The sequence below is a fragment of the Sinocyclocheilus rhinocerous genome, unplaced genomic scaffold (genome assembly GCF_001515625.1).
Source record: "Sinocyclocheilus rhinocerous isolate Xijiao unplaced genomic scaffold, SAMN03320098_v1.1 scaffold196, whole genome shotgun sequence".
Taxonomy (NCBI): Eukaryota; Metazoa; Chordata; class Actinopteri; order Cypriniformes; family Cyprinidae; genus Sinocyclocheilus; species Sinocyclocheilus rhinocerous.
The window spans coordinates 1,415,725-1,443,546 of record NW_015633546.1 but is presented as its reverse complement, the minus strand read 5'-3'; the positions used below and the strand labels follow the sequence as shown (position 1 = coordinate 1,443,546).

At 37.2% G+C, this 27,822-nt stretch overlaps 4 protein-coding genes across 4 annotated transcripts in view; 3 read left to right on the top strand and 1 right to left on the bottom strand.

Moving 5' to 3' along the window:
* Positions 1 to 6,154, bottom strand: part of LOC107744478 (pyruvate dehydrogenase E1 component subunit alpha, mitochondrial-like) — an 8,549-nt gene extending 2,395 nt beyond the window's left edge. The window contains exons 1-9 of the mRNA XM_016558148.1: positions 6,017 to 6,154; positions 4,553 to 4,573; positions 2,417 to 3,265; positions 2,014 to 2,187; positions 1,679 to 1,805; positions 1,465 to 1,556; positions 1,278 to 1,370; positions 974 to 1,129; positions 810 to 891 (exon numbers count right to left, since the gene is read on the bottom strand). Coding sequence (XP_016413634.1) covers positions 810 to 891; positions 974 to 1,129; positions 1,278 to 1,370; positions 1,465 to 1,556; positions 1,679 to 1,805; positions 2,014 to 2,187; positions 2,417 to 3,265; positions 4,553 to 4,573; positions 6,017 to 6,073 — 1,651 coding nt within the window. The 5' untranslated portion in view covers positions 6,074 to 6,154. The remainder of the gene's footprint in view (positions 1 to 809; positions 892 to 973; positions 1,130 to 1,277; positions 1,371 to 1,464; positions 1,557 to 1,678; positions 1,806 to 2,013; positions 2,188 to 2,416; positions 3,266 to 4,552; positions 4,574 to 6,016) is intronic.
* A 1,950-nt stretch (positions 6,155 to 8,104) lies between these two features.
* ctdnep1a (CTD nuclear envelope phosphatase 1a) lies at positions 8,105 to 15,310 on the top strand. Its single transcript, XM_016558130.1, has 8 exons — positions 8,105 to 8,776; positions 10,329 to 10,395; positions 10,788 to 10,906; positions 11,660 to 11,731; positions 11,904 to 12,020; positions 12,191 to 12,302; positions 12,515 to 12,599; positions 14,317 to 15,310. Exons 1-8 carry the CDS (start codon positions 8,672 to 8,674, stop codon positions 14,375 to 14,377), a joined length of 738 nt encoding a protein of 245 aa, XP_016413616.1. The 5' UTR covers positions 8,105 to 8,671; the 3' UTR covers positions 14,378 to 15,310.
* Positions 15,311 to 16,822: 1,512 nt separating this feature from the next.
* LOC107744462 (gamma-aminobutyric acid receptor-associated protein-like) lies at positions 16,823 to 19,023 on the top strand. The gene is made up of 4 exons (XM_016558131.1): positions 16,823 to 17,119; positions 17,738 to 17,816; positions 17,915 to 18,033; positions 18,164 to 19,023. The coding sequence occupies exons 1-4, from the start codon at positions 17,030 to 17,032 to the stop codon at positions 18,242 to 18,244; spliced, it is 369 nt and encodes a 122-aa protein (XP_016413617.1). The 5' UTR covers positions 16,823 to 17,029; the 3' UTR covers positions 18,245 to 19,023.
* Positions 19,024 to 19,700: 677 nt separating this feature from the next.
* Positions 19,701 to 27,788, top strand: LOC107744477 (G protein pathway suppressor 2-like). The gene is made up of 11 exons (XM_016558147.1): positions 19,701 to 20,086; positions 20,421 to 20,538; positions 20,681 to 20,790; positions 20,891 to 21,003; positions 23,736 to 23,815; positions 23,941 to 24,017; positions 24,118 to 24,292; positions 24,382 to 24,465; positions 27,202 to 27,278; positions 27,412 to 27,507; positions 27,681 to 27,788. The coding sequence occupies exons 1-11, from the start codon at positions 20,084 to 20,086 to the stop codon at positions 27,786 to 27,788; spliced, it is 1,041 nt and encodes a 346-aa protein (XP_016413633.1). The 5' UTR covers positions 19,701 to 20,083.
* The last annotated feature ends 34 nt before the right edge of the window (positions 27,789 to 27,822 follow it).

The following is a 27,822-nucleotide window of genomic DNA, read 5'->3' as shown; positions in this document are numbered from 1 at the left end:
GCCATATGTGTTGATGAAACACAGCAAACTTTAATTATATGCATTTATGGTGTAATTTCTACATTTTCGTTTCCATATTTACAGCAAACAATGCGCTGTCACTTTAATTTAGCGCATGCAGCGGAAACGATCTCTGCACTGCTGCAGACGCACCGCTCCTGGAACGCATTGCCGGACCGCAACCGTGTGCAGTGAATGCTTTAAAATCCGTTAAACATGAGCGTGGAAAAAAATATGCTAAGCCTTTATTAATCCGTCAACATGAGTGCGAAAAAAATACGCATACGCACTGCAAACGGAGTGTGTGTGTGAACTTGGCATTATGTGTGTGCGCTGCCAGTGTGCATGAGCGCTCAGTCTCCAGGAGAGCGCGCGAGTGCTGAATGGTTTAAACACTGGTAAGAATTAAAAAGAAATGCAATTCATAAACTTTAGTGACGATGTAACACTGCCTCGATTGTGCAAGTGATAATTCCTGTGTCAACTGTGCAGCTTGCAGCTCGCTTATAGTGCAGACGTGAAGCCATTTGCGCATTTTGAGAGGGAAAGAGAGAGAGAGAGCATGAAGCATTATAATTGTTTCACCCGCGCTGGACAGAGACTGAGACAGTGCCGCTGCATGTCGTGCCAAACCTCTCACAGCAGGCGCATCATCAGCTTGAGATCGTTTTTTTGAGATCAGCCTTTTTAGAGACCGCCGATCAAACATCCCAAAGCGATTATCGTCCGATAGTGATCGGTAGCCGATCAATCGGAGCATCCCTAGTAACAATTATCCCTACATCCCTACAATTTCACATCACTCTAACCAGAGCTCACCTTTCCTGATCTGCAGTGTTCAGCAGCAAATTTGGTGGCCTCCCTTACACAAAGGACGTCCATGCCATCCACCTACAAATCCAGAGAACAGGTGAGGAGATATCCTGACATGAAGAGTAAATTCAGACACAAGTAAAAGCATCCTGCATCTTACTCTCAATCCAGGGATGAAATCGCCTCTCTTGTAGTAGTCAGTACTAGCCGCCGCTCTCTCCACAGAAGTACCCATGCCATATTTGTTATTCTCGCAAATGAAGATGCAGGGCAGCTTCCACAGAGATGCCATATTATATGTTTCAAAGATCTGACCCTGCAGAAACAGTGCAAAAGTGTGCATGAAACCTCCCTCTACATACTCATTAGAATGCACAAGTTGTTCAAATTTAGTAGCAGAATTAGCAGCTAAATCACTCATTCGGACTAGCATGATTGTTTGGAGCTGCGTGAAAGTGACTTACCTGATTTGCAGCACCATCACCATAGAGACAGACACACAGCTCGTTCTTGCCCAGGTATTTGCAGGTCAAAGCTACACCTGCCCCAAGAGGCACCTGGGATACACATGAATAGTTATTCTTAATACTTATTCAGTACTGATATCTGCGCTCTATTCATAAGGTACTCTAATCAATTCATTTAAATTACCTGAGCTCCCACAATTCCATTTCCTCCATAAAAATGTTTAGTGTACATGTGCATAGACCCACCCTTTCCTTTAGCAATGCCTCCTCTACGACCTGATGGAAGAAATAGAGACGCATAGAAGAGGGATAGAATAAACAAACAGATAAACAAACAAATCAATAAATAATAGAGAAAAATAAGAGATCAGATCTTTAAACTGTTTTGATGTTCTCACCAGTGAGCTCTGCCATGATCTCACGAACGGTGCCCCCTCTAGTGAGAGTATACCCATGGGCACGATAGGCTGTGATTAGATGATCTGATAGATTGATACCTGCCTCAATACCAACCGCACACGCTTCCTGTTAGAGAACACAATGCACCTGTAAGTGTTTCTGTCTTCACCATGTTGTCAACATTTGAACCAATTACAAATGACTTTCGCAACCATGTGAATCAAAACATAGAATAATATTAAATTTGCTTATTTTACACTGGCAAAAGTGAGTGTTTAGAACTCAAAGAGTCTCTGATAATCTTGTGCTTGTAAAGATTATATCTGTGTGTCACCTGTCCATCATAAAGGTGACAGAAGCCCCTGATGATCTTCTGCTTGTAGAGCTGATCGGCTTTGAGCTCCATACGTCTTATGGTCTGCATCGTGCGGTAGTACTGAAGCCCCTCCTCTCTTGTAAGCACAGCCTGCAGTGGAGGGCCCTCCTCCAGCTTGTGTACGTCACATTTCTGCCAAAAGAAAAAAAATGTTTATGCTTTCAAATGCATTAAGATGTTTTAATGTTTTCGCCTTGATGCTCACTAAGGCTGCATTTAATTGATCAGGAATACAGTAAAACACTAATATTGTCACGTATTATTACAATTAATTTTAAATAACCGTTTTCTATTTTATTATATTTTAAAATCATTTATTTCTATAATGGAAAAGCTGAATTATCTAACAGTGACAAAAAACAAATAAAGTTTGTAGAAGAACAATCTGTTTAGTGATTGAAGTGTCATCGGCCGATGCATTGTGAGTTGGAGTATGCAAGTGCTCTGGGTAAAGTGGAAGGGACATGCAATACACCATAAGGAGGGTTAAAATGATGTTAAGCTGTGTGTGTATATATATATATATATATATATACATATGAAAGAGACAGTATGTAATTTTAATATAGGGGCTGCCAGTACTCACAGCAAGCTGTGGCTCTGGAAAGGGAGTCTCTCCAGCCAGGCTGTGGGTGATCTCTGGGAAGGAATTATCAAGGCCCAGGAGGCTCTCGGCTGGTGGGGGACAGTGGGGGTCTGTGCTGGTTACGCTGGAACTGCTGTTAGCTACTGCAGGGGATAACTGTGCTGGACTGGCGGCTGGGTTAGGCAACTTAACTGTAATTAGGGCAGGTGATGGAGGAACATCTATAACGGGACTGATGATCTTTTCAAATATAGGTTTTTCTTTTTCTGATACTCTTTCTGTAAGTGGAGGAACCACGTTTATTTCTTCTGAGATGGATGAACCACTGGTCATGAGCGGTTCCACGTAACTTCCTTTCTGAGCTATAGCCTCAGAGGAAACAACATCTGTCAGAGGTCTGTTGTGTGGCCCCAAGTGTCCTAAAGCCTGGCCACTGCTAGTGTGTCCTAAATCTTTGTATTCTGCAGGAGGTATCTGTGTTAGAGGAGGTGAAGCTAAAGGGCTGTGGGGTTGTGCATCTTTTAAGTGTAAAAGGGGGTCGGGATCATGATCATGTGGAGCGGTCAAATTAGCATATTCGCTCTGGATCGCCAGGAGCTGCAGAACGGCCCGGAGAGTGGAGGACTGTAAAAAGAAGGGCACAGGTCACTCCAGAGGCTCAGACTCAGAAGGCCATAAGAAGGGAACATTTAAAGGAACAAGAAGAGACTTTTAGGCATTTAGAGACCACAAAGGCGGCATTTTACTGCACAAACCAATCTAATCTATGCTAACCTACACTAGGCAACTCACAGGCAATAAACAACTACTGATGGCTACCAGTCAGATAACATTCAAATGGTCAAAATGGCAGATGTTGACAGACACTGATTTCTAGATAGCAGGGTGCCCAATAATCAATATAATGCCAATAACCACATATGCAATTTTCATTATGAAATTGAGATGTACAGTGATATGAACTGAACACATTTTGTGCAATATTTACTCAGAATTAACAAAAAAAAAAGTATGTATTGGCAAAACAGTTGACAACTTACTGACACTGACATTTTTGTTCATCACATGGACATATAATATTATTGGCCAAATCATATCACAACTTCAAATACCAGAAAGCCACAATGTATCTCAAACAGGTTTCAATTGATGTCTCTCTTCCTATAAAAAAGATTCTAAATCCACCAGAGGAAAAAAGGGTACTTTCCATGACAAAACGGGGAGTGTTTTTAACATACACACGTCTGTGTGTGTGTGTGTGTGTGTGTGTGTGTCTATGTGTGTTTTAAAGGTATGATGTGAGATATAGTAAATGGCTCGGGTAAATAGAGCAGAATTATTCCCCTCAAACCCATAACACAGCAAACTAAAACAGCCACGATTATATGAGCAGCAAGTAAAAAGCATGTAGCAGAAGCATGTTTAATATGTCAAAACCAGTGATTGGAAACTAAGTGAGGAAGAAAAGATGATCTAAAAATAATAAGGGAGGAAGAAAGTCTTCGTAATGAAATAATTTCAAGCAAACATAATAATCATGTTCATAACCACGTAGAGAACAAAAACTGAAGAAAAGAGCGGATGGCACAGACGTCATGTCAATAAGCCCATTTCTAAAACTACCATCCTTACCTCTGATACCAGTTCGGCTCCCTTAAAGGAAGCCCATGGAACAGTAAAAATGAGCAAATGTGATATTGAGAGTGAGAGAGAGAGAGAGAGAGAGAGAGAGAGACATAAGAATTAGTAAAGAGAAAGAGATTGAGAGAGAAAGAAATAAGTGAATCATTATCACGAAAACAAAGATGCTTGACTTGTTCTGCTAACCACGTAGAGAACAAAAACTGAAGAAAAGAGCGGCACACACAGACGTCATGTCAATAAGCCCATTTCTAAAACTACCATCCTTACCTCTGATACCAGTTCGGCTCCCTTAAAGGAAGCCCATGGAACAGTAAAAATGAGCAAATGTGATATTGAGAGTGAGAGAGAGAGAGAGAGAGAGAGAGACATAAGAATTAGTAACGAGAAAGAGATTGAGAGAGAAAGAAATAAGTGTATCATTATCACGAAAACAAAGATGCTTGACTTGTTCTGCAAAATTCCATTCATTTTATTGTGCCAACAGACCAACGACATTCATTTCATTGTGTCAACAAATCTTTTATTATTAGACTTAGGGTCACAGTTAGAGGAATAAAATTGATACCGTGATTACAGATGAACTGCAACTTTTAATATGTCATCTAGAGTAAGAAATTAATCAGGGCTCAGGGGAAAAAAATACATCAATATACCCGTGTTTTGAATTCCTTTGTTGTTTTGTTATATGTTCAGGCCAATGTAGTTATGGGATTAATAAGGAGTTTATCATATCTAAGAACAAATGTGTAGTTCATATGGAAGTATTTTTCATGAGGAAAAAAAAAGTAGGACAGATAAGAAACAGCATTTACATGTCAAACTAGCAATAAAGAATAGAGGTATATAATCTAAAAAAGTGACTGGCCAATTGTTTAAAATAAAAAATCTATTAAAATTTGATTAAAGTATTTGAAGTCACTTTGAAGACACTAAGTGAGTATGTTATAAGGTTTTGGAGAAACATGCCCTCATAAAGGTATAAATATGCCCCTTAAAATATTTAACAGTAAAAAATATTGCCTCTTAATAACAACATTAATAATAATAATAATATACATAAATATCTTATTAATTCTTATATGTTATATATAATAATTTTGGACACGCTTATAATGTTGTAAACTCCTACTTGACAAGAACTGAGTGACATTAAACTATTAGAAACAGACTAAAACATTGCTGTCCACTAAATGTTGCATAAAACAGAGTATCAACCATCTGGACATTTGCCACTGGACAGTAAATATGATGAAAGACAGACGGTCTCTCTCTCACTGAGGTCACCTTTTATTTCTGACAGAGAATTACAGAAACAGGCTACCATTTCAACCAAACGTTTCCTGAAAAGTACATTGTTTCTAATTTGTTACAGTGTTTTATTATAGGTTAACGTTAGTTCCATGACAGCTTGTTGACTAACCAGTTTTAGACGTTACCCTCCCAGTGCATTTTAGCTAGCTAGCCAAGCTAAATCACTTTGTACAAACAGTAAAATATCGGATTATACTTACATCAATAATAAAAAGAAATGCTACATTGGTTGACGTGAAATAACCAGCACAAACGTGAGAATTTAACAGCAATGTGTCTTTAGCGGGGTGTCAGCCGGGCCTTGCGTACCAGGGCAAGGTCAACATGCATTACTGCGCTTCATTAGCCTTCAAAACATTCGTAAATTTGCTTTACAAAGCAAAGCAGCACACTTTATGAATCAAGGGATAAAATACTTACGTTCCTGCTGGCGCTGCCCCTCAGAACGTTAGAAATGATGGTTAGCATCTTTCGCATAATATTAACCCACAGCTAACCAGAAACAGATCTCCTTCAGTCCTTCTCTCACACAAACCAGCCCAGCTAACGAGGTTTACGCCCGCTGCAGATTCGCTGCACATTCCATTGGAAATACCGCCGCCTGCTGGCCAGAGCCCGCACTACAACAGCGTTTCTCAGGCCTGTTTCTGAGGTTCCCGCATCAATAGCATCTCAAATGTTGTATTCTCCTTTCAGAGTGACATATATATAAATATGGTACTTCATGCATCAAAAAATATGTTTGTTCATTTTGTTTTGTTTTTTTAACCAAAGCACCAAACTTTGGAATGCAAGTGCACTGATCCACAAACAAGGCCCACTTACTTGTGCGCTAACACAAAGAACTACATTTCAAAACAATTGTAAATGTTTATCATTTATTTTAGAATTGTGGGGTGTATAGCACTGCATTGTTTAGTTAATGCATGAAATTGTCTAAAAATATGGCATCTAACCCAGGGCTGTCCAAACTCGGTCCTGGAGGGCCGGTGTCCTGCAGAGTTTAGCTCCAACTTGCCTCAACACACCTGACTGGAAGTTTCTATGCCTAGTAAGAGCTTGATTAGCTGGTTCAGGTGTGTTTGATTAGGGTTGGAGCTAAACTCTGCAGGACACCGGCCCTCCAGGACCGAGTTTGGACAGCCCTGAATTCTAACCTGATAAAGGTCTATTTCTGTCTGTTTCCTTTTTGCAGGATACTGTATTTTAAAGATAATTTTGTAAAATGCAAATATGCTTTACAGATCTTTCTTAGTAAGAATTGAAACACTGTTTTTCATTCATGTTCAATGAACCATAAACAATTATTGCACATGCATCTGTGGGACAGTCAGACACTAACAGTTTATAGGCAACAGGCAATTAAGGTGACACTTAAAATACCTTACGACGTAAAAACACAAAAAAAGATGCCCAAGATCACCTTTGTGAACATGCCATAGTCCTGCTGCAGGGAGTTATGAGATGTGCAGATGTGGCCGGAGCAATAAACGGCAATCGCCACAATGTACGACACATAAGACATTGCTGCAGGGAGACATGAAGGACATCTAATCATCCTTGTAGTGACAAACCACATGTAATCATGTGTCCCCCAACCCCACCACTCCCAGAAATATCAGGGAATTTGCAAGAGCCTTGGTGATTGAGTGGAGTAACATCTCACATCAAGAACTGGCAAATCTGTTGCAGTCCACACGGATGTGATACACTGCAGTACATTTTCATTGCAAATTTGCTGGAAATATTAATATAATAAAATTTTAATAAGTGACATTTATATATATTTTATTTTATATAATTTATATTAACTATATTATATTTTTTAATTTATATTTCTCTCTCTCTCTCTCTCTCTCTATATATATATATATATATAAAAGAGTTGTCACTGAGACTTGTGATGAATATGACTGAAATATTTGCAATACAACTGAAATATTTATATTATTACATTGATGAACCACGATTTGACTTGCAGGTTGATGGAAGATTATATATATAAGAGTTGTCACTGAGACTTGTGATGAATATGACTGAAATATTTGCAATACAACTGAAATATTTATATTATTACATTGATGAACCACGATTTGACTTGCAGGTTGATGGAAGATGGAGGAACATTCTCAATTTGTAGGATATTTAGTTGGACAAAAATGGATCTGTTTTCCCTGAAGACATAATTAAGTGCATCTGGAAAAAGTGAAGATTTGATATCCATGATTGTCAATTATTATGAGCAGATACACCTTTCCAACATGAAATTCCAACGCATGAGGCATCTTCATTATTTATCAAAAATCAATATAAACTAAAACAAATAAAATTTGATTTCTTCCTATTTTTATTTTAGTTATTTATCTGTTGCATAGCTCGCCCTATTGGCCTTCTATTATGTCAGATGAAAGCAAGTGTCATGTGTTATTAACAATATATTTGTGAATGTATCTGTGAGTTTGACCGTTTCTGAGTCTCCTCGTGTGGCTCCATCTCCAGAACCCTGTCCTCGTTCTTCTCTTGACCCAGCTTCACTGAGGAGGACACGCTTGTTGTTTCTCGGAAGTGACGAAACCAAAGTACTGATGGCGGCTCACAGTTTGCTCCCGGATATGTACTGAAACGAATTTGATGGCGTCTGATTGGACTTTTTGCTTACTTTGCCGTTTGTCTGAAGTCTTGAGATTACCATCGAACCTGTCGAGCACAAGAGTCGTCAATCCGAGGAGGGATCATTTGTTGTAGAGCTGGCTAGACCCAGAGCTAGCTACCTTGCCAATGAAATACAAGTCCAGTTAGCCTGTGTTCGCAGAGGTTTGTTTGTGTGCGTGGCTACACACTTTAAGACGTTTGACATTTTAACAGTGTTGTGTCACTGGCTGGTCCAAGTGTAGCAGAGTGTCTGGTTTCTGTAGCTTGGCTAGCCTCGCTTGCGTTACTTTAAAAGCAAAGAAGCGGCGGGAAGTGGTTAGCCGGCCTGATTAGCTGTAGCCGTAGTTCTGAAGTCACTGGTCTCTAGTGGATAGTGTGAGTCTCTTCTATGATTCACCGCTGTGCTGTTCGTCGACTGTCAGCATGTTGAAGACACGACAGTGTTTACTTGGGATTCGCACTTTTCTTGGAGTGACGTCTAGAATATGGAGTTTCATTTTATACATCCTCAGGAAGCATCTACGAACGGTGAGCAAGTCAACATATGTCATGTGAATACATGTTTTTTCTGTTCTGTATATAATGTATTCCGACATGTCATCTGTAAATAATATTTTTTCTTTATTTAAGGGCTCCCGTCTTCAAATAATCTTCAAAAGACAAACATCTCCTGGCATTGTTGATATGTTAGAAACTTTGTAACAAGTAATATTGTTTTCATGCACAAATTCCTAAGAGTAACCAGTCCTATTGCTTGTTTTAACCCTTTAACCCTGCTCAGATTTTTGGAATTGATAATGTATTTACTGAGCTGTCACTTATGCAAAATTTTATGGTCCTCAGTGCAAACAAACATGCACTATTCAGCTGGGTCATTGTAGGATCTGTAATAATAACATTAACTTGGTATATGAGTACAGAATTATGTTTTCGATTTGTTATGTGCTGCTTTAATTGTTGATTTGTGTTTAAGTACTCCTACTCATTGTATCAAAAAAAGTTTGATGAAACTTTGGCACAGTAGTAAGTTTCAGATTGTGCCTGCGTCTGCTGTACCTCTGTAATCCTGGGGAGGTTTGTTTATGGTGCTGTATGTCCTAATTACTTTGGACTATGGACCCCTACTATATGTTGTTTAGCCTGCCGTGAAGGGAGTTACAGACCCAGAACTATTAAAGCACAATAAATATCAAATATTTCCATACCGAGTCTTGACAATAAGGTGTTTTTTTTTCAGCTGGCCAAGGGTTCTACAATGTTTCAATTTACCCCACAATAAAAGAATCTTATACATATTTTATTCTTCATGTAGGCCTATATGTTTTGTTAAAAATTAAGTTTTAATTTCTAATAATTGTTAAGAATAATACGGCTATCATGTAATTTCATAAACACACCGTTGCTGGAAAACAGTGGCATACCGTGAAATGTTTCTATTTTTCAAACCGTTCTAATTGATGCATCCAAGACTATAATGTTTGGGGCTTCTCTGCAAAAACAGCTCAAAATGACCTTGGGTTGTTTCACGTAACTACCTGAGCAAAAACAAGTGACGTGTGGCCTAGTAAATTGTAATTTAGTGCTTTTACTGCTACTACCTTTCAGTTTTTTCCACAAACATCCATTATGTATTTTTTTAATATATATATATATATATAAGTTTTATGCTAATCACACAAAACGGTTTGTATTTTATACATAAAAGTCACACTGCATAAGTAGATATGAAAAGTACACTGATTTTTCTACTTGCCTTACACTTCTGTGACTACTTTTGGCAGCTGTTTTGGAGGTGTATTAATAGTCCAGTAGTGGCAGTATGGGGCCATTCTAGGTGCGTAACTATATAGATGTCTGCTATACGATGCCCTCATCTGAGCTTTGCGCCAGCGTGATGAAAGGGCGAAAGAAGTGGAAATATTAGGAAGAGAAATTGGTCATGAAAAGAGCCAGAACTCTACAGGGCCTCTGTATGATTGGTTTGATTATCTGGATGTGTACATTTTGGGAGCGAGGAAAAGATCGCATGTTCCATGTGAATCATTGACTCTGTCTCTATCTGCTGTCCTGTCTTCCACAGATAATACAGTACCAAACAGTGCGTTATGACACATTACCTCTCTCCCCTATTTCCAGAAACAGACTCAGTAAGTTCTCTCACCGGTTTCCCCCTCTGTTATGTGCAGTTCTGTCCACTAGGGGAGCTTCTAACCACACAGTTGGATGCAATGTTGCAATTTTTTGAGGACATTAATTTGTGACCCAGAATCGGTTGTATCAAAATCAGTCAGCAAACATTTGTTTTTTTAAGAAGCGAGTACCTTATAATTTGGGTAGAACTGATTCCTCTGTAAAGCATTCTGTAAAATATTAACTTTTTTATGATAAATATTTATAATTTATAATAAATGCATGAGATGATATTGGCATAGGATTGGGAGAGGTTGGTGGACATGAGATGTTAAAATTAATGGGATTTTTGAACATTGAATCACCACTTTTCACTGTGTGTGACGCGTATTGACCATTTGCTGCTTAGATGCGGTGAAGAGGAAGATACTGGTGTTGGATCTGGATGAGACTTTAATTCACTCTCACCATGATGGCGTCCTTAGACCTACAGTGAGGCCTGGTACACCGCCAGACTTTATCCTCAAGGTACATGCATATACTGCTTTTTACTGAAAAAAAGGCCTCTAACGCTAGCTTGCTCTGTTCTTTTTCTTTTCTATCTGTTTTCTTTATTATATAATTTCAAAAAAAGACCTTGCTCTGTGTGCTGCGTTAGGCTAACTGAGACTTGTCATAGCACTTGCGTATCGTTGCTCTTTTGTTGATTTTGATTGCTTCCATTGTCCTCATTTGTAAGTCGCTTTGGATAAAAGCATCTGCTAAATGACTAAATGTACTGTCTATTGAAAACCTGATTTTTTTATTTATTTAGAAATTAATATGTTTATATTCAGCAAGCATGCATTAAATTGACAGTAAAATTATTATAATGTAGATTTACAATGTTACAAAAGATTTCAATTTTTTTCAATAAATGCCGTCTTTTGAACTTTCTATTCATATCAAAGATTCCTGGAAAAAGTATCATGATTTCAACAAAAATATTAAGCAGCACTACTGTTTTCAACATTGATAATAATAAGAAATGTTACTTGAGCACCAAATCAGCATATGACTTCTGAAGGATCATTTGACACTGAAGACTTGAGTAATGGCTGCTAAAAAATAGCTTTGCCATCATGGGAATAAATTAAATTTTTAAAATGTATAAAAAAACAGGTATTTTAAATTATAATAATATTTCATAATATTACTGTTTTTCCTATTTAAAAAATGTAGACTTGATCAATTTTGATTATGCATGAAAGTTTGCCCCCCCCCCTTCTCTCTCTTTCTCAGGTGGTAATAGACAAACACCCAGTCAGGTTTTTTGTGCATAAAAGGCCACACGTCGACTTCTTTCTAGAAGTGGTGAGTAAATTCTGTCATTTGAGCAGATGAGCAAACAAATTAGTAATTTTTTTTCATTAGTAAAAGTTGCCAGTTTACTTGCATTTGCTTTGTGAACAAATTTTTCTTTTGACAAAATTAATTCACCAATATTCTAATGTGTATAGTGTGTCCTCTTGTTGGTATATATCAGGTTAGTCAGTGGTATGAGCTGGTAGTATTTACAGCTAGTATGGAGATATATGGATCGGCTGTAGCAGATAAGCTGGATAACAACAGGGATGTCCTCAAAAGAAGATACTACAGACAGGTAAAAAACCCACTGCCTCCACATTTGCTCCTGATAAGGTATTTTAGGACCAGTTCTTACTCTCTGCACAGACTTTTGTTGATTGATCCTGCCTAGGAAGTAGTTTTTCATGTCTGTTTGTTCAATTACTGAAACTGTTCATCTGTGTCTCTCTTTCCCGTTTTTTGTAGCACTGTACTTTGGATTTAGGGAGCTACATAAAAGATCTGTCTGTAGTACACAGTGATCTCTCCAGTATAGTCATTCTGGACAACTCGCCTGGAGCTTATCGAAGTCACCCAGGTTAGAGATCTATATCTGTACATCTATGGCGAGCACATTCAAGATGATTTAGTATCAGTCCACTCTGATTTTCAAAATGTAATGTTAATCCTATGTTTAGGGAGACAGACATTCATCTTGAGCATCTATTAAAAAAAATCTAGCAGGTGCAAAACTTATTTTGTGTAATAAATTGTTTTATTAATGTCATTTTAATTTGTTTTCACCCTCAGACAATGCAATACCTATAAAGTCGTGGTTCAGTGACCCAAGCGACACAGCACTTCTTAACCTGCTCCCAATGTTGGATGCATTGAGGTATTAACATTTCTTTAAGTCATGGTCATAGTAACCTCTTAATCATGACTAGGCCTAATTTATGCCCAATCAATTCTGCACAGTTTGAACATATGTCATCATATCTGTCTGAATGTATACTAGGTGTAGGTAATACACCAGTAGACATGATTTTGTGAAATTTAGATTTTTTTATCATCTATCCCGGTTACATGCTCACGTGGCGTTGCTGTGCTACGCGGTCGTGTAAACGTATCATTTGTACGCATTTTTAAGCATTACGGTTAAAAAAAACAAGGTATTTTAAGCTGTTGAATCACAATCATCAGCGAAAGAGAACTCATTTCGCTATGTGCATGTGAAGAACTGAGTTATTTTTGCTGCTTTATAGGCCTTGAATGGTTAAATACACACAATTGCATGTCAAAATGCCTGTCTTTGCATGTATCCTCATAAACGCAGTAATTTAGGTCTTAAGTGAAAGCAAAGAGCTGAGAAAGAAAACATGTGTAACAGTATATTGGATCCAAGCAGCTCTTAAAGCTTCTTAACCTGCTCCCAATGTTGGATGCATTGAGGTATTAACATTTCTTTAAGTCATGGTCATAGTAACCTCTTAATCATGACTAGGCCTAATTTATGCCCAATCAATTCTGCACAGTTTGAACATATGTCATCATATCTGTCTGAATGTATACTAGGTGTAGGTAATACACCAGTAGACATGATTTTGTGAAATTTAGATTTTTTTATCATCTATCCCGGTTACATGCTCACGTGGCGTTGCTGTGCTACGCGGTCGTGTAAACGTATCATTTGTACGCATTTTTAAGCATTACGGTTAAAAAAAACAAGGTATTTTAAGCTGTTGAATCACAATCATCAGCGAAAGAGAACTCATTTCGCTATGTGCATGTGAAGAACTGAGTTATTTTTGCTGCTTTATAGGCCTTGAATGGTTAAATACACACAATTGCATGTCAAAATGCCTGTCTTTGCATGTATCCTCATAAACGCAGTAATTTAGGTCTTAAGTGAAAGCAAAGAGCTGAGAAAGAAAACATGTGTAACAGTATATTGGATCCAAGCAGCTCTTAAAGTGACAGCAGTCTAATATTCCTGCTGTCTGTCATTCATGTTAATCGGACAACAAAAGAGAGAAAATCTCTCACTGCTCTTGACTAAATCACCTTTGTAACTTTAATTAGAAGAAATATATATTTAATTGACACCGTAAAGAATAGGCAGTGTTTTTTATTGGATTACTTTATACAGTGTATGTAGCATTTTTTATTTATTTGTTCTACTTTAGTTCTAGTGTAGTTTTTTTTTGTCCTATTGCTTGTAATTAGTTTCTTATCCTTTTTATGATCATTGGCTGTTTACTTGTCCTCAGTAAGCTTGAGTTTTTTTTTAGTTTTTTTTTTTAGGGTAGTATTAGTTTTTTGTGATATTGACACTGGTGACAAGAATTATGAACTTTCTATGGTATCAAAAATGTTGATATCATAATGACCTTATTTAAAGCAAAACTAACTATATTGTGAGATATATTGTTACAGTGAAATAAAAGTTCATTTCTTTATTTCTCTTCATAAAACAAGTAAAAATTGGTTGGGAGTTTTTGCACATGACTGCTATATCACCCACAAATCTTTCTGTTCTGATTGAACTTTTGTCACATCTTATGTTGCTGCTTCAGTAAGTTGCCCTTACTGTTTTTTCACACCCTTTCTAGGTTTACCTCAGACGTTCGCTCCGTCCTCAGTCGAAATCTCCACCAGCATCGGCTTTGGTGATCATATCTGTCAGGGCCAGTCTCTCTTCTGGTCGCCGTCTGGTTTTTACATGGCTCTGCCTGCTAAGTGTTAGCCTCTCCTGCACTGGAACTGTCAGCCTCTCGTCATCGTGAGCTCCCATTAGTCATATGGACTCCTCTGAGGAAATGCTAATAGAAGACATGGGAGGACAGAAAGGAGAGACACATGATGACGCAGCGATTACAAATAAACTCAAGGCAAATGGAGAGGCCAACATTTTTTTTTTTCTTGTATTTTTTTTCCTGAAAAAATGGAAACTGCCTTACAGTTGTTGCATTCAACATGTGCATGATGGAGTGTTTCTGAGTGAAAGCTTCTGATTCCAATTTTACCTTTCATTTTTTGGGGGGCAAATGAATCCGTAAATGGGATGTAACTACCAGTCACTTCACAAGCACTTATTCCCCCCTTCCTCAACGTCTGTGTTTGTCTTTTTAGTTTCGTATGACCTTAGCACAAATGGTCACATGGTCTTATCTACTCATTCTCTCTCTAAGATTCTGTCCTTCCTCTGTTTTTTCTGTCTGCCATCTCAGGTATCTGGTCCTCTTCTCTATGTTAAGAGCTGAGAGCTGTTAATACCGTTGTACTGATAGTATACTGTGGTAGAGAAAAATGTACGAGCAGCAGGAGAGAAAACTACAGTTCATTATTACAGCTTATGGTATTAATTTTCTGTGTATTATGGCTCATATGTAAAACCTCTGGTTAAATCAGAGAGGTTTTCGAGGACGCATTTTTAGATACTCATTGATATGGATACATCAGCCACTGAGAGAGACACTGAGCAACAAGGACTCTTCTATTACAGAAAAATAAAATAGAGCCTTTTGTCAGCAACTGAAATGATGGTTTCTTCCACTTTTTGGGGGGTATTTAACATTTTAGATTGGCTGAACTAAGTATTCAGACTCTTAACCAATTTTCATTTTACTGAATTACAGATCCTGGATTCTGTTTTGTTCTTGTGATATTTAGATTTCAAAGCTATAAATGAATTTAAAGTCTGTATGAAATGAAAATTCATGCATATCTATATTCTAAATGCATCTTATTGTAAACAATTTGTTCATGCATGTTTCTTTTTTTTTTTGACCTCATAATTTGTAGTGAAATGGACCATACCATAATTGGTGGGAATGGGGAAAAAAATCTAAATTGGGAATGACTTTAGCCCATTCTTCTATTTATATTTGTTCCAGGGTTTTTTCCCTTAAGATGATGCACTACAATTTTTGAATAGTGCCCAGATTGAATTGGATTGGGGTTTGGCAGTAGAACATATATATATATTCAAAATAACTTAATATTTTTAGCTAACTGAAACAGGTTCTGCATTATTTTTGCTTTGTTTTGCTCTGTTACTTCTAATAAAAATCAACCCAGTACCATACATACATACCATTCATGATGCACAAGCAGAACATATTTCAATGTAGAACATTTATAAAAGCCATTCTTATACATTTTAATTCAGTGGAGCATTTAATGTAATTATGCGAGAATGGCTTTATGAATGGTTTTCACAAAAATTAATTCTGCTTGTGTTTCATGAATAAGGCCCAGTGTTTAAAGTGTGGGCAATGTTGGATTTGTGCCACAATTTGAATTTTGTCAAAAACTCTGAGCAGAAAATCTGACCCATTCACCGCAGGATTAATATTATGCTTTTAGCAGTTCATCTTCATCTCTACATGTTTTATAGTGGCTTCTTTTGTGCCACCCTGCAATTAGCGTTTCGTAGATTTCATGATGGCAAACTGATGCATCATTGCTCCACTTACATGGTCAAAGAAATTGTTGGCTTCACTGTGGCTTTGTGGCTTGTCTTCCAAATAATTTTGAAGGATGACTTTTTCTAGGGACTGCCGGCAGCTTGATAGTCTCAGTTGTACCTTTTCTTTTTTAGGCATTTATTAAACTAAATGTTACTGTTGGATTTTAAATACCTCTGTAAGGTACCCATCTATGACCTAAAGTTTTATTTAAGTCCTCTTTGTTTACTTTGCCTCATGGCATGGGTTTGACATTTTGTCCTTGTTTTACCTAAACAACCCCCTACCATATTCCCTTATAAGAGGGAGCAGACTTAGCAAAATATCAGATGTGTTTTGATTGAACTTGAAACTCTTCTGTGGTTTCTAATGACTAATTTGTCAAACTTAGCCGGCATTTTATTTTATTTATTTTGGCGTCTAGTTCTACAGCAGAGGTGCCCAAACTCGGTCCTGGAGGGCCGGTGTCCTGCAGAGTTTAGCTCCAACTTGCCTTAACACACCTGCTGGGAAGGTTCTAGTGTGCCTAGTAAGAGCTTGATTAGCTGGTTCAGGTGTGTCTAATTGGGGTTGGAGCTAAACTCTGCAGGACACCGGCCCTCCAGGACCGAGTTTGGGCACCCCTGTTCTACAGTTTCAGGTAATGCCACGTAAGCCTCCAGGCTACTGCAGACGTCATTACGCAACTGACGTAATGTGACGTGTCGTTCGCCGCCTCCCTTGTTCCTTGTTATTGGATATCCCTCCGCCCTCCGACGCAGTTATCCAAAAGAGAAAAAGAAACAGCAAGCTAGTTTGTAAACACCATCTACGGCAGATTTTCTTGGAGATTTTTAAGATCTCCCAGCCTGTGACAATGAAGTTTATGTACAAAGAAGAACATCCATTTGAGAAGCGACGGTCTGAAGGGGAGAAAATCAGAAAGAAGTACCCGGATAGAGTGCCTGTGAGTCAGACAAATTAGTTGTTTTTGTCAGGGCCCCGCTCGTACAAATAACATAAACCGAGGCTTTACACAGTGACAACGCTAATTTATGAGGGGAAACCGTGTGAAAATAATCGTTCGTCTAAAAACACGCGAAATCGTGCATTGTCATCGTCGTTTTAAGCTGTCCTTCAAATATATGAAGGGACTGGCGTTAGCCTGTTAGCTTCCGTCTCAATACAAAATTGTGGCATCGTTTACAGTACAAGTAATAGAATAACCAGTACATTTTTTATAAGATTATGTGTTGTAAGTTTACATTCAAGGTATTAAATATCATATAGAGAGATCGTCTCTGCGAGTCATTCATATGAACCTTGTTATTTTGACAGAATCGAGGACTAAATGACTAGAATATGAAATTTTCTGACACATTACCATGTGGCCTCACACTGGGTTCGTTTTCGGTTGCATTATGTGTCGACCGTCAAATATCAGCAACCAAAATTGTTAGAATGGGAATGTGCCCTAAGCTGGGGAATTCCCATAACAGCATTGTTATTATACTACTAAAAGATGCTGTTGTTCTCACATTACTGTCAGTGTTTGTTATTACCAGCAGTGATTTGTTTTCCACAGGTGATCGTCGAGAAAGCTCCCAAAGCCAGAATAGGAGATCTGGACAAGAAGAAATATCTTGTCCCGTCTGACCTCACAGGTTCATTTCCTTGAGCAATACAGAACAATTTGCATAATCTTTAATAGTATTAAAAAATGAAGGATATGTATTGACATTTTTTTTTCTTATTTCGGAAGTGGGGCAGTTCTACTTCCTCATTCGGAAAAGGATCCACTTGAGGGCCGAAGATGCCCTCTTCTTCTTTGTAAACAACGTCATTCCTCCAACATCAGCCACTATGGGGCTGCTTTACCAGGTACATCATTTGAATGTATCTGAACATAATTATTTTTGTTTGTTTATATCAGTAGAATTCATTAAATGTCATTTTTGATTAATGAAAAAGAAGCATCTCTAAACTCTTCGTCTCTGTTTCTGTGTTGTAGGAGCACCATGAAGAAGACTTTTTCCTTTACATTGCCTACAGTGATGAAAGCGTCTATGGGAATGTTTTGCGAGATGTGTAACCAATTTACTTGCCCCACACTACCCTTCCTTAAAATAAAATGATCAATACGTTAGGCCACTTGAAGTGTACATGTTGAATGCAATTTCATATCCTCCTAGTCTGTTCGTGAAATATTGTTTGTACTCTATGCTGCCTGCATATTGTTCCTTCCTACTTAAGAGTTCCTCCCTCAGTCTTGCTTTTAGGCAGACCGGATACAACCTACGTCCTGGTCTGTTTCAGTAAATTAGTGGTACTCATATCCGTAAAAGCTTTTTCAATGTTCTACACTTCTCCTTTCACCTTTTCTCACTTTCCCCCTGCACCGACATGCAACCTGCAGTCACCTTGCTATTCTGTCGATCTTTAATGTTTGGTTCGAGTTTGTTTTTTAGCCACCATATTTGCACAGACCAAAATCACTGATAATACTGGACTATCATACCATGTAATGTGTGTGAGTGTAAGTGTGTTTGTGTACCGTTGCCAATAATTATTATTTTGAAATGGGTTGGGGCTGCTGTTCATTTGAATAAGCTGGTTAAAAGATTTCAAAAAAATGTTTATTTTCATTTGACGTGTTGTAGGAGATTGCTTGTTTATGTTTCAATTTTCTTATAATCATTATTATGAGGTTGACGTTCATGACTTGATTGGCCTCTTTTTTTTTTTTTTTTTTTTTTTTTGGCTTGTTTGTATCATGGATTGGTGTGTTTTGTTCCTTTTCCCCTAAAAGCGTTAATTGTCATGGTCACCAATCTTAAGCTTGCCATAATTATAAACCTGATGTAAAAAGCTGCCCGTGTCAGTCTTTAATGGGTTTTGAGTTATGCTTTTCTCACATATCTGAGAACAGACAGACAGATAGATAGATAGATAAAAGGTTTCATGAAGAATTAAGCATATGATTTAAAAATAATTAAAAGTTATGCCTAGCAGACTTGTGCAGGTACATACAGAAACCGAAAAAGAAAACCAGAAGAAATAAACTAAATAAAACATCAAATAAATTTTACAATAAAAAATGAACACATTTAACAGCTTTATTTTTCAAACTTTGTATTGTTTTAGGTATTGCTCAGCTTTTGCCTTCAAAATAAAAAACTTATTTCCCACATATTTATATTTATGTATATATGTAACTAATAGACATTTTATTTAGACGATAGCAGATTATGTAAATTATATTCCTTATAAGACTTGTCTTATGTGGGGAAAAAAGCTAAAATATTTTCAAAACCATAGCTGCAAGCCGGGCCGATGAAACGTCTTGATGGGCGTTTCATTTCTGCTCACTGACGCGTGACGTCATCAATACACGTCCACAGCGGAAGTGCGCCAAACTGGGTTTCCTGTCAATTTTTATATTTCGGTTAATTACTGATACACTTGTTTATTTTTCTTTAAGGAAAGCCTTCAGACAAGCTCAGCATACTTTTAATCTCAGAAACGGACAAAAGTGCGTTACATGAAGATTCCACGAATGTCACTGCAAGAGTTTTATTTAGTTCGCTGATTTTGCAAGCTAGCTGGCTAAGCTGTCACTTTAGCCGTTAGCCTGCTGGCCTAATGGTCGGGTGTTAATGCAACTTACTGCAAATAGAAAATACTGAAATCGCTTTCGTCTGTAACATCGAGCTTATGAAAGATGATTTTCTTGGACAGATTAACTGAATCGACTGTCAAAACGTTCAGGTTACTGCAAGCTTAGCTAGCTAGCTTGTGAAGCCTTTATAGAGCTAACCCAGTTCAGGGAGTTTGCTAATTTATTGCCTTGTATTGCTTCTCAGATTACCACATCTCTTTCTTCTTATTTATATTTTGCTCTAACTCGTAGTCTTTGGTTTTTAGAATTGATATGGTAAGTTGGTTTAAACAACGTTAGCAAGGCTTGTCAACTTTTTGACAGCTGCTCTAAGTTTGTGTTTGTGATGTGTCATCCTGAACCCGTCAAATGTCTAAATCCTGCTGTACAGCAATGCTAAGAATGTTCTTGGTTCTGTTATATTTTTAACGTTGCCATTTAACATGGTTAAATGATTTCCTGACTATCAGTTCTTGAATTGTTTCTCACTCTGACTATTCTAGTTGTGGTAAGGCCACTAAAATCTGAATTCAGTCTTAGTGGACTCATTAGTGACTAAAAATGTAGATGCTGATATTAATGTTGTAAAATTTTTCTAACATCTCGACAGCTGGCACCGCCAATCCCTACCATCATGCCGGCTCTTCTGGAGAGGCCCAAACTGTCTAATGCCATGGCACGTGCCTTGCACAAGCACATTATGAGAGAGAGGGAGCGGAAGAGGCAAGGTGAGCCCAGAATTCTGCTGTATATTATTTTTACTAAAATAAATAATAAAATAATTTCCATATTGAATTATGGTGTATTGTGTGAATTATAGTGTTGTTGATCATGTGTACTTTGTGATCGGTTATCAATTGTTTATCTCAGAGGAAGAAGAGGTTGATAAAATGATGGAGCAGAAACTAAAAGAAGAGGAAGAGAGGAAGAGGAAGAAAGAGATGGAGGAGAGAATGTCTTTAGAGGAAACAAAAGAGCAGGTGCGTCTATATGATTGACTAATACTTGGATTATTTACAAATGGTGTTGTAATTATGTTGTTTAGGACTCATGAACAACCCTTTATTTCTTTCTTATTAGATAATGAAGATGGGAGTGAAGCTGCAGGGTCTTCAAGAGGAGAAGCATCAGCTTTTTCTGCAGCTGAAGAAAGTCCTACATGAGGAGGAGAAAAGACGACGGAAAGAACAGAGGTATGCAAAAGAGAGCTGGCAAATTCAGATGTCAAATGGAAAAGTTAAGTCTCCACGCCATAAATAGTATATCAAGCCCCAGAAGCCAGATCCTCTCCGTTTTGTCTGGGATCCGAACAACTAGTCAGCATAGTTGTCTGGAATCCAAAACAAGTGTTTTGTCTGGTACTCAAAACTGTTTTAACAGTCAAGAAGTTGACTGAGAAAGCCGGAGAAGAGCAGAAGCAGACATGATGATAAAAAATTAGTTTTCAATGCTCAGACTTCTTCTGACTGCCACTAATCAAACAGAAAAGAGTTCTGTTAGAAAACAGTTATTTTAAATTGTAATAATATTTCACAATATTACAGTTTTACTGTTTTTGTGTATGCCTTGTTGAGCATAGGCCTGTCGCAATAATCAGTATATCGACTTGTCGCGCAATATATGTACATGACCTCAATAATTTTTGGTGACGCAATATATCGCCCATTATATTTACTTAAAAATTAATGTCACCATGTTTGTACATTCCGCTTCTGCCTGTGTCTTTTGCAGCTTCTCGTACATAGTGTGGTGTAGTCATGAGGTGCTAGTTCAAATTTTAAAAAATGCTTCTACAAAAAAAAAACTTTCATCTGCAGATATGGCCTTGTTTAGGGATCTGTGCCTTTGTGTATACGGTCATCTGACTGCTAAGTAGTGATTGTGTTTTTCATCAATAGTGTGCACGCATGGCCGGACTTACCACTGGGCTTGAGTGGGCTGCAGCCCATGGGCCCCGCCTTGTAGGGGGCCCCGCCTTTTTCCAGTTTACGTTTGTTTGATTTGTTCGTTATATGCCAGTCAGAATTCAGAAATTATTAGCCGCATTTCCACTGCGCACGCAAGATCTAAACGGGCCAGCCGGGGCTACAGCTTACAACTACGACCTTCAAGGCAACAATCAAACAGCATAAACTGGTATTTATGATTATTTCACATAGAAGAAGGACACACGTATTGAAGCGCATCTGCACCGATTAGTTTGTTATCACATGGCTTTAAACAGCTCCATTAAGCCTTTAGCCCCAAAGGGCGCACATTTAAAAAGATAATGATAAATTCTCAAATGTTCACACATAATTTCTTTACAGAGGATGATTCTATATTACTATATTAATATTCCACTAAATTATGCGATCATCTGATGAGTTTTGAGCGCTCTCTCTCGTCTTACTGCCATTACACATAGTGGGGAAGAAATGTCATCAAAATGATTTTAAATTAAAAAATAGCAATTTGATGAGTTTCTGTTTTTATAACATAGCTATGCCTATGATATAGGACTTAGCCTATCACACAAACAAGAGTCCTGTTTTTTTTTTCAAATATCTGCATGATCGCAAATGTACAATAAACAACAACATACAGAGTAACTTTCAGACACAAAATTCCATTTTGCTCCGTCGGAAAGAAAATAGAACAAACAGCAGAACCGCTGCGTCTCCGAACAACAGTGTTTTGTTCCTCAGCGTTACACGGACCAGCAAATGATTCAATCAGGCTATAACTATAAGTAGTCGTTTGCAAAGTTAAATTAATCACCTTTTTAAATGAATCGGTTGATTCAACTCACTCATTAAGACAGTCACTTGCTTCCACCTACTGGCGGTTGTAGTTTCATATTTAAAAAAGTATCTTATTTCATTTTTGCAATCATTTAATATTTCTACATTAAAACGTTATATAAAATTTATGCACAATCCATCTATGAATTTTGTTGATAGTGATTTAATTTGATTGTTAATAGCCAGCATGTCTTTTTATTCGATTGAATTTATTGATTAAATAAGAACCTGACATAAGAGGACACAGATATGACAATAACTTTTATAATACTAATAAGCCAACATCTCTGGCTTTTTTTTTTTTTTGCTCAAAGTTATTTCAGGGTTTTGACACATCTAGTTTATTATATTATAATGAATATTTAATATTACATTAAAACTTTGACTATAGCCTAGACATGTTGCATATTAATTGTTTTGTAGTGTAGGTATAGGGCCCAAACATAACCTCAAGCCCAGGGGCCCCCACCCCCCTAAGTCCTGCCCTGTGTGCACCATTAATTTACAGAGAAAAAAAGGTCAGGGAAAAATCTGTATGGGATAATATTGCTTATCGCAATTATTTCTGGGGCAATATATCACACAACAAAAAGTTGTTATCGTGACAGCCAGGCCTAGTTGAGCATAAAAGACCTTAAAAAAATATTGGTTGTGCATATTTGTCACACTTAAAAGATTCAGACCATCAAACCAATTTTAATATTACGCAAAGATAATGCAAGTAAATACAAAATGCAGTTTTTAAATGATAATTTCATTTATTAAGGGAAAAAAGCTGTCCAAACCTACCTGGCCCTACGTGAAAAATTATTTGCCCCTCCTCTTAAATCATGAAAGAACTATGATTAACCACATCATTTTAGAAAGCTGAGTTAAATTTCACTAGCCACACACAGGCCTGATTACTGCCAGACCTGTTGAATCAAGAAATCACTTAAATAGAACCTGACCAAGTGAAGCATATGCTTAAAGAGCAACACATCATGCCGCGATCTAAAGAAATTCAAGAACAGATGAGAAACAAAATATATATATATATATATATATATGACGAGAAATTATTATCCAAAGCTGTCAGAGATTTTGAAAATGACATTTGTTAATCAGTTTATTATAACTAGAATTCTTTTATATGTTTACAGTGACATGACATCTCTGACTTCGGCAACATACCAGTCTAACATGGCCATCCACTCTGGGCAGCACCTTCTCAGCATGCAAGGTGACCACTGTTTGGCATCTTCAGTGATCTGTCAAAGAAGTATAAAGCTGTAACTGTCAGAATTTACTAGAATTGCCCTTCAATAATGACTTCATTTTGCTCCACTGCTCATTTTCACTCCGCAGGTCAGGTTGGTCATGGGCGTCCAGGTGCTCTTCTTGGGGAACGCAGCAAACAGCTCTTCCAGTCTCCAGTCATTCCTGTGAGTGTGATATTTTAGTTTAAATCAATCTTTATTTTTTTTTCCGGTGTGTGTGCTTGTGTTCATTAAAACCATTATTGGCTGCTTGCCACCGTCTCAGACGCGTCATTTCCAATCTCAGCCGGGATTCAGTGCAGGTGGAACAGAGCATGGCCAGTATTCTGGAGGCCAGCCGAGTCACAGCCCGTATGGAGTCACTCAGCCGCAGCATGCATCACCTTTTGCCTCCAGTCAGCCGGTGCCAGCCAACTATGCCAGTGGTTCACAACTTAGAGGTGCCTTGTTCGTATTTTCCTTCAGTCCATATGTTTAGATGTGGATATGTGTTACTTGCTTGCAAGATGTTATCATTTTCTTTTTCCAGGTGCATCAGCATTCCAGGCCATGCAGTACCTGCCCCATCAGCAGCAGGGCTATGCGGTCCACAGTCATTTCACCTCTCAGCCTGGTGTGTGTAATGTGCCTGTGTGTGTTTTATAATGAAATAGTATATTTAAATATGTGTGGTGATAAGTGATTACTAATGTTGTGGTGCATAAATAGTGTTTCAAATCAGCCAATCTAAGGTGCAGTTTTAGTTAGAATAACTAATTCAAAAGTTAGGGGTCAGTTTAGTTTTAATGTTTTAAAAGAAGTATCTTACGCTCACCAAGACTGCATTTATTTCATGTATCAAAAAAATCAATAAAAACAATAATATTGTAAAATACTTTATACTTTATTTTAAAGGGGTCATATGATGCGATTTCATTTTTTCCTTTCTCTTTAGAGTGTTACAAGCTCTTGGTGCATAAAGAAGATCTGTAAAGTTGCAAAGACTAAAGTCTCAAATCCAAAGAGATATTCTTTATAAAAGTTAAGAGTTAGCCACACCTACCTAAAACGGCTCGTTCGAACACGCCCCCACATACATGTAAATATTTCTTAAATATATACATGTATGTGTGTGTATTTATATTTATATATATATATATATATATATACACAGTACACACACATATATTATGTAAACAAAAACTTTTATTCAGAATGCGATCGTTCGTTTGACAGCACTAATATATACGGTATGTGTGTGTGTGTATAATATAAATTTTTTTTATTTTATTTTTTTTTTATTAAAGTTACCAAAACTTACTGTAAAGTATTTTACATTGTTACAGATATTTTCATATTAAATAAATGCTGTTCTTTTCAACTTTATATTCATTAAAGAATCCTGAAAAAATTTGTGAAAAACATATTATATATCAGTTTCCACAAAAACACTAAGCAGCACAACTATTTGGCTGCTGAAAATTCAGCTTTGCTATCACAAGAATAAATACATTTCAAAATATATTACATTTATATTTAAAAAAATATTGAAGTAGAAAATGGTTATTTTACATTGTAATAATATTTTACAATATTACTGTATTTTTGATCTAATAAATGCAGCTTTGGTGAGCATAAGAGACTTCTTTCAGAAACATTTTAAAAATTCTTACCACCACAAACTTTTGAATAGTAATGTGTGTGTATATATATATATAGTATCTTAATTGATAAACGTCAGATTTCAGATCTCCAAGTTTTTGGAGATCAGTAGTGAATATAAGTTATAAAAAATATAAAAGTTTGTGTAACAATAATTTAGTGTCTGATTAAGATCTGTTTAAGAAAAGTTACATTCTTTTTTTTCTCCTTTTGTTGTACAGGCTACATTTCAAAGCTCTTCTCAACCAACCCCTCGCCACGCCTACCTTTCTCACAGCCAATCAGGGCAGAGGTTTTACCACCATGGCAAATAGCTATTCACTTCAGTCCAATGCAGATAGATGTTAGGGTTTGAAGATAAGATTCACCACTTACACTTTGAAGGCTTTTGGATTAAAGCTAAATAGCACACAACGCTTGGCATCATAGTGTAATGACGTAGAACACATGACTGCGTTACTGTCACATGCAAGTCATTTTCTGTTATTCTTCAGCTGGTAGACCTCCTTTTGCAACCGGGTATGCCATTTATTTCAGTATTACAGTGGGATGTGTCTGAAAGTTTCTTTTATGCATTTGAAGACGTCGGCAACAGCTGTGCCAACATTAGTAACATTATAATGCTACCACTAAATGGCACAACTAGAGTTAAATGTGGTTTTAAAACTAACTAAACAATGTAGGAACAGATTAGACTATATTTCCATGTTCTGTAACAGACCTCCCACTCAGGGCCGTCTATAGCTTGCATTAACATTGATGAATGCACCTTTTCCCTTATTCAGAGAACAGGGAAATAATATTTTCATATGATTTTAAATTGTAAATGTAATGTTTTTAGCCAACCAACTGAATTTCACAAAATTGCACTCAAAAACAAATTTTATGAATAATCTGTTTAAAAGAACTTGTTAAAACAGTAATAAATAGTTGTGGTCTTTTTATTTCGATTTTTCTTTTGTCTGTATTATTCTTTTTAGTGGCACTGAATTATGTGGTTGGGTGCAAGTGTGTTTTGATATTGGCTTATGTAAATACCTTAATAATGATTAAATTTATTCAGCACTCAACATTTATTTTCAATTTAATTTAGATCTTTTTTTTTGACCGTTCCTCTTAAATACTGTGGAAATCCCCAGTACTATTGACCACATAGCACTTCACCTCATCTTGAAAGCATTCCACTCTATTTAGTCTGTCCTAGCCTACATTTCCCTTGAGTTTAAGACATCAGGAATAAACTATTTCAAAAAGGCGGGGCATAGAGGAGAAACAATAGTGTACAGTATGTGGAAAATAATGTGTTTTTTTCACTTTAAACCGCATAAACACATTTCATTACACCAAATACACAAAATAATGTTCTTTTTAGCAGCATCATATGACCCCTTTAAAAAATAGGATTCTTTGATGAATAAGAAGTCAAAAGAATCAGCATTTATTTGTAATCGAAAACTTTTGTAACAATATTAATTTAAAGTGACAGTAAAAATATGCATAAAGTGCATCCTTGCTGAATAGAAGAATTACTTTTTTAAAAGATGAAAATCTTACTGAGCCCAAAATTTTGAACTAGTGTATGTATACAGTAGACAGCAAGACAGTAAGTTTTTCAACAGGGCTTGTCCCACATAGGTTTAAAACATTTTTCCATCTTCCTTTTGGCAGACACCTTTGCAATCCTTCTGTATTCCTTTTTTCATTCCAGGTTACATCCCCAGTGCTGGGATTCCCCTGCAGAAACAGTTGGAACATGCTAACCAGCAGTCTGGCTTCACAGACTCGGTAAGTAGGGCCGGTCAGGATGTAAACTCTGATAAACAGGAACAAAGGAAGGTCAGCTGCTTTGAACAGCTGAGTGCAGAGGTTCACTGGATGCCTGTGTCTGTGCAAACATTACTCATATTTGTGTTTTCAGAGTCCATTGAGGCCCATGCATCCGCAGGCTCTGCATGTGAGCGCTGCAGGTTTGCTGCCTACTCCCTCTATTGCTGTCCAGATCCCTCCTGGCAAGGTCAGAGCCAAGCCAATTAATGAAATCTATATTACCATAGTCTTTCTGTTGCATTGTTGCAGATGTTCAGTTGATTAAGATAAAGGGAATAACCTAAATAGCCTAAAATAGTAGCATTTCTTTGCTCTTGTTATGTTTTGGACATAAATGTCTTGCGGTTTTTCTTTGGACAGTCTGGCTTAACATACGCACATCCACCAAGGCCAGCTTCCCCAGGCGCATTCACGCATGGAACGTCCTCACAACAAGCACATGCAGTGAGTTCTGGCCAAACCAAATAATTAATTATGGAATGAATGTACATTTATACACTAC

What these genes read in the sequence shown, in the direction of transcription:
- LOC107744462 (XM_016558131.1), top strand. Translation starts at nt 17,030, where the DNA reads ATGAAGTTTATGTACAAAGAAGAACATCCATTTGAGAAGCGACGGTCT. An exon ending in AGTACCCGGATAGAGTGCCT is followed by an intron (nt 17,120 to 17,737) that starts GTGAGTCAGACA and finishes TGTTTTCCACAG; the next exon opens with GTGATCGTCGAGAAAGCTCC. An exon ending in TGTCCCGTCTGACCTCACAG is followed by an intron (nt 17,817 to 17,914) that starts GTTCATTTCCTT and finishes TTATTTCGGAAG; the next exon opens with TGGGGCAGTTCTACTTCCTC.
- ctdnep1a (XM_016558130.1), top strand. Translation starts at nt 8,672, where the DNA reads ATGTTGAAGACACGACAGTGTTTACTTGGGATTCGCACTTTTCTTGGA. An exon ending in TATTTCCAGAAACAGACTCA is followed by an intron (nt 10,396 to 10,787) that starts GTAAGTTCTCTC and finishes TTTGCTGCTTAG; the next exon opens with ATGCGGTGAAGAGGAAGATA. An exon ending in CGCCAGACTTTATCCTCAAG is followed by an intron (nt 10,907 to 11,659) that starts GTACATGCATAT and finishes TCTCTTTCTCAG; the next exon opens with GTGGTAATAGACAAACACCC.
- LOC107744477 (XM_016558147.1), top strand. An exon ending in TAGAGGAAACAAAAGAGCAG is followed by an intron (nt 20,791 to 20,890) that starts GTGCGTCTATAT and finishes CTTTCTTATTAG; the next exon opens with ATAATGAAGATGGGAGTGAA. An exon ending in TCATTTCACCTCTCAGCCTG is followed by an intron (nt 24,466 to 27,201) that starts GTGTGTGTAATG and finishes TTTTCATTCCAG; the next exon opens with GTTACATCCCCAGTGCTGGG.